At 37.4% G+C, this 8,755-nt stretch overlaps 1 protein-coding gene and 1 long non-coding RNA gene across 3 annotated transcripts in view; one reads left to right on the plus strand and one right to left on the minus strand.

The window, feature by feature from the left end:
• Window positions 1-8,457, minus strand: part of LOC141386289 (uncharacterized) — a 167,327-nt gene extending 158,870 nt beyond the window's left edge. The window contains exon 1 of the long non-coding RNA XR_015493736.1: window positions 8,207-8,457. This is a non-coding gene — a long non-coding RNA (uncharacterized LOC141386289). The remainder of the gene's footprint in view (window positions 1-8,206) is intronic.
• Window positions 1-8,755, plus strand: part of myo7ba (myosin VIIBa) — a 63,234-nt gene that overhangs the window by 17,787 nt on the left and 36,692 nt on the right. For both annotated transcript variants that reach the window (XM_087257292.1, XM_087257293.1), the window contains exons 14-22: window positions 430-565; window positions 660-823; window positions 1,023-1,163; window positions 1,253-1,411; window positions 2,266-2,355; window positions 2,951-3,045; window positions 5,606-5,690; window positions 5,786-6,004; window positions 6,095-6,304. In XM_087257292.1, coding sequence (XP_087113418.1) covers window positions 430-565; window positions 660-823; window positions 1,023-1,163; window positions 1,253-1,411; window positions 2,266-2,355; window positions 2,951-3,045; window positions 5,606-5,690; window positions 5,786-6,004; window positions 6,095-6,304 — 1,299 coding nt within the window. The remainder of the gene's footprint in view (window positions 1-429; window positions 566-659; window positions 824-1,022; window positions 1,164-1,252; window positions 1,412-2,265; window positions 2,356-2,950; window positions 3,046-5,605; window positions 5,691-5,785; window positions 6,005-6,094; window positions 6,305-8,755) is intronic.

The raw sequence follows: 8,755 nt of genomic DNA on the forward strand, positions 1-8,755 counted from the left end.
TATATATATATATACACACACACACACACACACACACACACACACACACACACACACACATTATTTGAACATCGACAGAATTTTTATATTATTGACACTATACACCAACACAATGGTTTTGAAATGAAACAAAACAAAACAAAATAACCTCATTGAAATTCATTAACCTTCAGTATTGTGTAAAACATGCAATATTATGTACAATTTATAACATGGCATGTGAAGCAAGTAATTACTTTTTATGTTTTGGTGGGCCAAAATAATTGTAATTATTGTATATTAAAAGAGTTTAAAAAAGGTCTTAAAAGGTATTCAATTTCACTCTCTGATTCCTGTATATACTCTGCTCCATGGACCTTTGTCTAATTTGTGAAGTTGAAACGGATATACTGGTGTTTCTGATTTATTTATTTATTTTCTTTAACCTAGGGCTCAGATGCTACAATGCTCAACAAGATGAATCAGCATCATGGAAAGGGTGATATCTACATGCCACCAAAGAACAATCACGACACACAGTTTGGAATCCGGCATTTTGCTGGAGTTGTCCACTATGACTCCAAAGGTACTCTGACTTCACATCTTTGTGTTTTTTTTGTTTTTTGTTTTTTTTTTTGCGTTTAAATGATCTATGTCTATGAAATTTACTGTGCATATAGGTTTCCTTGAGAAGAACCGAGATGCTCTGAGTAGTGACATCATCCAGTTGATACACACATCTTCCAATAAGCTCCTGAAGCAGATATTCCACAGTGAGATCAGCACCATAGAGGGGAAAACTAGCATCAACCACACCATCGTCACCCCAAAAAGCTCACTTCGGGTAGGTTAACAGCAGCTTAAGGCTATATGGATATAAATATGGGTTGTTTATTAGCATTTGGGTCAGTAATTAATATCAACATAGCAGCTCAAAACCATGGATAAATATTGGTCATCCCTTATCTTTTGCCACAATTAACACATTTACTCTGATTTAAATTACTTTGATTTGCATTCCCTTTTGTTTCTCACCCCATCAGCAAACAGCAGACACAAAGAAGCAAGTTCCAACATTAACTGGTCAGTTTCGCCAGTCGCTTGACTCTTTGATGAAGACTCTAACTGCCTGTCAGCCTTTCTTCATTCGCTGCATTAAACCCAACGACTTCAAGAAGCCTATGGTAGGTTCAGTTCATCATTTAATCTGTTCTTCCACAGTATACATGCCTCAATTTTCTCTGAATGACCCACTTTTCTATCTTTGCTTCAGCTCTTTGACAGGGAGCTGTGTATCCGTCAGCTTCGTTACTCAGGAATGATGGAGACTATCCGCATCAGGAAGGCTGGATATCCCATCCGCCACACATTTGATGAGTTTCTGGAGCGTTACCGTGTGCTGCTCAAGTCCACTGTTTGTGATCCCCAAACTGTGAGAGTTGTTTTAAGTAGTTTTTATGTTTTTTTTTGAAAGACATCGGTGTAGCAGTTGTTTAATTCACCACGTCACAGGTTTTAAAGTTATTTTAAAGTTTAAAGGTGCCATAAAGTGCATTGATTCAATATTTTTATTTTTTTCTCTGATATTTACATAGAAGGTATGTGATTTAGGTAACTACATAAATTCTTTTGAAACAGTTTTTATGCTCATTTATAACCACAGGTATTAGCCCTAGAGTTAGAAGTTCAGGTTTGATCAACTGTTTCAGGTGAAGATCAACAATATCAAATACATGTAAACAGTACAGCACTTAGATTTTTGGCCATGTTTTGGTTAGTACCTTTAAAAAACATTTCTAAAGTAGGTCACGGAGCATGTGTTCTCCACTTGAACAAGCACAACTGCAACATTGATCGATTGATCGATAGATCTGCGATAGATCTTGAGATTATCCTTATATTTTGCCATTATGTACTGCTATGGTAAAGCTGCTGGACATCTGGCATCTGATTGCATTGTGGTGGTATTTACTGTCATTTGAGTATGTCATGAAGTTTAGCCTATAAAAACAACATAGACAATAGTTCTACGATGAATTGGGGAATTGTTTTTTATTTTATTTTTTTTTAAGTTTTAACAACGTTTTTAGGCAATCTTAAATATCCATACTTTCTGACTGCAGTGCAACCAGTCTCAGACTTACGTGACTTCAGAAAGACTAAAATCAATTAAAGCATCTTTAAATATTTATATGGCCATAAGATATTTTGGGAAATTTTATTTTCAAATGGGATTTTTATAAAGATGTTTCATATTAACAATGCAATATAATTGTAATTTTAAAGGAGACTGTCAAGAAATGTTGTGAAAGCATCTGCAAGATCATCCTGACTGAAGATGACTGGAAGATCGGCAAGACAAAAGTGTTTCTGAAGGTACTGAGGTGATTTGTACTACTTGTACCGCACATACATTACCGGTTCAAAGTTTGGGGTCAGTTTTTTTTTTCATGTTTTTTTTTTCTTTCTTTTTTAAAGACAATTATTCCGTTCTTTAAGGCACCATTTATTAAATAAAAAAAAATTGTAAAGTATTTATAAAAATTTAAATATCTGCTTTCTTAATGTATGTAGTTTCAAATAAAATTACTACTCCAGTGGTTATTGCTTTTATTACTATTACCATTATTAATAATAATATTACTAATTATTATAATAATAAATATTAGAGTGATTTCTGAAGGATCATGTGGCTCTAAATACTGGAGTAATTAGGCTGAAATTTCATCTGCAAAATAACTGGATTAAATTATTAAATTAAATTCTAAACTACTTTTGAACAGTTAATTTTATAGTGTAATAACATTTCACAATTTTACAATTTTTACTGTATTTTTGATTAAATAAATGCTTCTGTGGTGAGCAGGATAAGCTTATTTTAAAACAGTTAAATATCCTACTGACCCCAAACATTTGACCAGTAGTGTATTTTAAAAGAGACAAATTTTAACATGATACTTATTTTTGTAAGGATTTTCACGATACAGTTCTGGAGCTGGCTCGAGACAAGGCTCTTAACGAAAAGGCACTGCTTATTCAGAAAGTCCTGAGAGGATACAAACACAGGTAAAAGTCTGAAGATAGCAAACAAATGTTAAGGCACAGTATGTATATTCACCATTAGAAGGTGTGTATTGATAAAAACAAACAAAGCCATAGTTAATTAAGCCATGACTGAGTGAGGGATTGTGAGAGTTTTCATCTTCATGACCGACTTATGTTTCATGTATGGTTCTGTGGTTATGTACATGTATATTTCTGTGGCACACTAATTTTAAAATGAACTGTGAATTTGTTTGGCAACATTCACACTGAAACCTTGGTGCACACACCAAGCTTGACCAGACAAAATGTTTTCACAAAATGTGGGTGGCTCTTTTTTCCCCTTGAGTCCCTCGGATAATTTTTAGCACCCACAATCCGAACTTCACACAAACATTCACAATACTTTGTCCGCATCAGTATTCACCTATCAAATCTTCACAGTAAAAAGCTGGGTTCTTCATGTTGTCCCAACACAAATCAAGTAAGTTAACTTGATTGTTTTTACAAATTTGATGGAAATAAAGATACAACAAACAACAAAAATCTCAGTTGATTCAGCTCATTTTAAATAAGTAATTTACAAAAGCAGCAAATTTATACAGTTAGGTCCATAAATATTTGGCCATCGTCACAATTCTAACATTTTTATCGCTATACACCAACACAATGGATTTGAAATGAACCAGACAAGATGTGTGTTAACTGTAGACTGTCAGCTTTAATTTGAGGGTATTTACATTCAAATTAGGTGAATCGTGTAGGGATTACAAAGTTTGCATATGTGCCTCCCACTTGTTAAGGGTCCAAAAGTATTTGGGCTATTGGCTTCTAAGCTGTTCCATGGCTAAGTGTGTATCCCGTCATTATCCCAATTACAATGAGCAGATAAAAGGTCCAGAGTTCATTTCAAGCGGGCTATTTGCATTGGGAATCTGTTACTGTCAACTCTCAAGATGAGTCAAGCAAGCCAATATTAGGCTGAAGAAACCAAACAAACCCATCAGAGAGACAGCAAAAAACCTTAGGCATCGCCAAAACAACTGTGTTTAACATTCCTAAAAAAGAAAGAACGCACCAGTGAGCTTAGCAACACCAAAAGACTCAGAAGACCACTGAAACAATTGTGGTGGACGAAAAGAGAATTCTTTCCTTGTTGAGGAAAACACCCTTCACAACAGTTGGACAGATCAAGAACACTCTCCAGGAAGTAGGTGTATGTGTGTCAAAGTCAACAATCAAGAGAAGACTACATCATAGTGAATACAGAGGGTTCACCACAAGATGTAAGCCATTGGTGAGCCTGAAAAGCAGGAAGGCCAGATTAGAGTTTTAAAAAAAAATTCACAGTGCTAGAACAACTTCCCATGGACAAATGAGACCAAGATCAACTTGTACCAGAGTGATGGGAAGAGAGCTTCAGAACTCATTGAACAGCGCTTCACAGTGCAGGTGGAGGATGACCCAAAGCTTACTGCAACAGCATCCAAAGATTTTTTTGAAGGGAAAGAAGTGGAATGTTATGCAATGGCCAAGTCAGTCATGCATTTTACTTGCTAAAGACAATACTATATGGAAAATGCATCAAGAACAAGCCGGAACTGAAGACAGTTGCTGTAAAGGCCTGGCAAAGCACCACCAGAAATGAGACCCAGTGTCTGGTGATGTCTATGCATTCCAGACTTCAGGCTGTAATTTACTGCCAAGGATTTGCAATCAAGTATTAAAAAGTGAAAGTTTGATTTATGATTATTATTCTGTCCAATTAATTTTGGACCCTTAACAAGGTGCAGGCACATATGCAAACTGTTGTATTTCCTACATCGTTCACCTGATTTTGATGTAAATACCCTCAAACTGAAACTCACACTCTGCAGTCAAAGCACATCTTTCTAGTTTCATTTCAAATCCACTGCATTGGTGTATAGAGCCAAAAATATTAGAACTGTGTGGATTTTCAAATATTTATAGACCTAACTGTATCAATATTTTTGAGTGTTGTCCCTGTTGCATCAGGGTCTCTCCTTTAAAAGATCAGTCAAAACCATCAGAGAACTGAAGCAATGGGTCTGTTTACAGCCATGTAATCTGCAAAAAAAAAAAATGTTTTAAATTAGCAGGTTATTAAACCAATCCAGTAAACCAATGTTTACATGTATTAACAATTTTTCCAATAACCACAGCTTTTATTATACCATAGTCTACCACTTTCAGATTTTTTCTATCATGTTGTGAAGAATCATAATTGATTTATCATACTAAATCGATTTTAAGTTTTTGTTACTTTGCTGCAGTCTAATTAATAAGCACAACATATTAATGTGTCAATGGTGTTTCTATGTTTTCTAAAAAACCAACACAAAAATTTATAGTGTGTCATCAGAATGACAAAACAGGGCACAGTCCATGTTACTAGTTTAAATCACTTATTTCTGTGGATTTGAACATGTGCAAGTGTTTTTTGTCCGTCTGTTTGTTTGTTTGTTTGTTTGTTTTGGTATTTTTATGAAAAAAAATCTTAATTTCAAAGAAAGTTTTCCGACTGGTTTATTACTTGCTGTTTTGTTCTTTTTTTTTTTTTTAGGAAAGCGTTTCTGAGGAAGCGAGGAGCAGCTGTGACCATACAGAAAACATGGCGTGGACACAAAGGCAGAAAACTTTACAAAGTGGTAAGTTGTCCTCTGTCTACAGATTGACAGTTCATATAAGACAATAATTAATGCTTGGACAAGTGTGTAGTAGAGTTTTCCTTGTCTTTCTGCAGGTCCAGTTGGGTTACGCCCGTCTGCAGGCTCAAGTTCGCTCTCGTAAGATGGCCTGGGAGTACAAACAGAAGCGAAAGGCAACTCTTCTGCTGCAGTCTCAGACTCGTGGATGTCTGGCGAGAAAGGAGTGGAAACGAAAGAGAGACGCAGTGATCCTCCTGCAAGCGTACACCAGAGGAACTCTAGCTAGAAAAGCTGTCAATAGGATGAAGAGAGATGTAAGACATTTCCTGAGGGATAGAGCCACCATGTTTTGTTAAATATCTCAAGCTACATGTCCTCTTTTCATCCATCCATGTCGTTTGCAGGCTTTCCTCTCACTCCAGGAGCGCAGGGCTGAAGAACTTGCTGCTCTAGAGAGACAGCGGAGGCTTGAGGAAGTTCTGCGCCAGAAAAGAGAACGAGAGGCGGCTCAACAGTTAGAATCTATTACGGATCAGGAAATGGTGGATGATATCTTCGGCTTCTTACCTAGCATGGTTGGTGGACAGGAGGGCCAGGCCCCTGTGGGCTTTGAGGTGAGAGATCAAACTTCTTAAAGGCCGAAATTTTATGGCAGAGATGCCCAAACTAGCACCAGTGAGCCCCCTGTCCCATCTTAGACTGGTGAAGGAGAATGATGAAGAAGGTTGAGGCAAATACCTTCAACTGAGATTGTCAATCCTAATTTAACACAACCATTTGTTTGTTTGTTTAATTGTTGATCCACAAAGAAGCAAGCTAAAATTAAATGTTTCTATTAAATGTTATAAATTAATCAGATTATTTTTTTAAATGTAAATACTGTTACATGACAGATAAAAGACAATGCATTCACAATGTTTGTTTTTATTTTAAGAAGTTCATTATAAAATGTAATATCTACAGTTCATCTGGAAAGTATTCATAGCTCCAATTTGTTTATGTTACCACCGTATTCCAAAATGGATTAAATTAATTTATTTCCGCTAAAATACCCTATAATGACAATGATGTCAAAAAAGATTTTTTGAAATTGTTGCAAATATATTAAAAATGAAAAACCTGAAAAATCACATGTACATAAGTATTCACAGCATTTGCTGTGAAGCTCTAAATTAAGCTCAGCTACATTCTGTTTCCACTGATCATTCTTGAGATGTTTCAGCAGCTTTATAGAAGTTCACCTGTGGTAAATTTAGTTGATTGGACATGATTTGAAAAGGCATACACAGGATTGTCTCGAGGCACAAGGCTGGGGAGGTTCACAGAAAAGTTTCTACTGCTGTGAAAGTTCCAATGAGCGGATAAGTGGAAGATGTTTGGAACTACCAGGACTCTTCCTAGAGTCAGGCAGGTGATCAATAACCCGACGGTCAATCTGTCTGAGCTCCAGCATTCTTCTGTGGAGAGAGGAGAACCTTACAGAAGGACAACCATCTGTGCAGAAATCCCCTAATCAGGCCTGTATGGTAGAGTGGCCAGACGGAAGCCACTCCACACCTGAAATTTGCCAAAAGGCATCTGAAGAACTCTCAGACCATAAGAAACAAAATTCTCTAGTTTGATAAGACTAAAATTGAAGTCTTTGGTGTGAATGCCAGGTGTTACATTCGGAGAAATCCATGTACCGCTCATCACCAGGCTAATACCATCCATACAGTGAAGCATGGTGGTGGCATCATCATGCTGTGGGGATGTTTTTCAGCAGCAGGAACTGGAAGACTAGTCAGGATATAGGGAAAGATGAATGCAGCAGTCTACAGAGACATCCTGAATGAAAACCTGCTTCAGAGTGCTCTTGACCTCAGACTGGGGCAACGGTTCATCTTCCAGCAGGACAATGACACAAAGCACACCGCCAAAATATCAATGAAGTAGCTTCACAACAACTCGGTGAATGTCCTTGAGAGGCCCAGCCAGAGCCCAGAACTTAAAGGGCCATGAAACCCCCTCGATTCAGCAGGGTGTTTTCACACCTCTACTTTGGAAAAAGCCAGAAAAGTGGGCGTGTCCCGCTCTGTTTAGGGGGTAGTGTCGGAGGAAGAAAAGAGGCACGGTGTGGGAGTGTCTATTTTGCACGCAACTGTGTTTACATGGGCATCTGTAGTCAAATTATTTGCCAAATTATTAAATGGTGGACTTTAACTGTCTTTCTATCAGAGAATTCTTTCATGTCCCTCGCGACATAAGAGGTATTTGATTCGAGGAACTGCTGTAACGTTAAGTGTGTATTTTTCATGCAATGTTTGATACCGCACGGCGAATGAGAGAAAAAAAAACTCAGCATTTCCCGGAAACTTAGATGCACACGGCAGGTAGCGTCAGAAAGCCACAAAATGCGGTAAAAATCCTACACGAGGTTAAAGTTTGGTTGTAGTGCTAACATGTTTACACTCTGTGCAATAGTTTGTTCGATACGAACAAACTGAATAAACGAAGAGCACTGGTCGCTCACTTACCAAATCTGTGGAGACAGGACAATCAGCAGCAACTAGTCTTTATTAAGAGGAGAGTACAAGCGAATCCGGATCTCAGCGTTTGCAGATGAGAACAGCTCTCAGGTAAACAATAATCCTCCTTAGATGCGCAAGTTATTGTTGTCGAGCGTCGCGTACACTGTTAATCCACATGTGAGTCTAAGCTCTCATAGAGAGAAAATGAAAACAAAACTTAACTGCAGCAAACTATAAAAGCAACACTTCACGCTTGTGTTCTCTGTCATCTAAACACTGTGACAGTAATGAATATTAATGAAGTTGCACAATAGAGCGCGCTGCTTGGTTTGAACCAAGCCTTACTCATGCATTAATGCATCACACTGTAAGACGTAATAAGACACACTCTGGCACAGACGCCCAGTCTGCACGCTGGAATACAACGCTATTATGTCATGACCGTGACGCAGCTTCAAAAATTCGTTTCAAACCGGAAGCACGAATTTGCTTGACATAATGCAAAAACAACCAATTTACACTTATTAGTGAAATATAGGTGTCCTAATAGTGTTT

Source organism: Danio rerio, chromosome 6, assembly GCF_052040795.2.
Source record: "Danio rerio strain M-AB ecotype USA chromosome 6, GRCz13ab, whole genome shotgun sequence".
Lineage (NCBI taxonomy): Eukaryota > Metazoa > Chordata > Actinopteri > Cypriniformes > Danionidae > Danio > Danio rerio.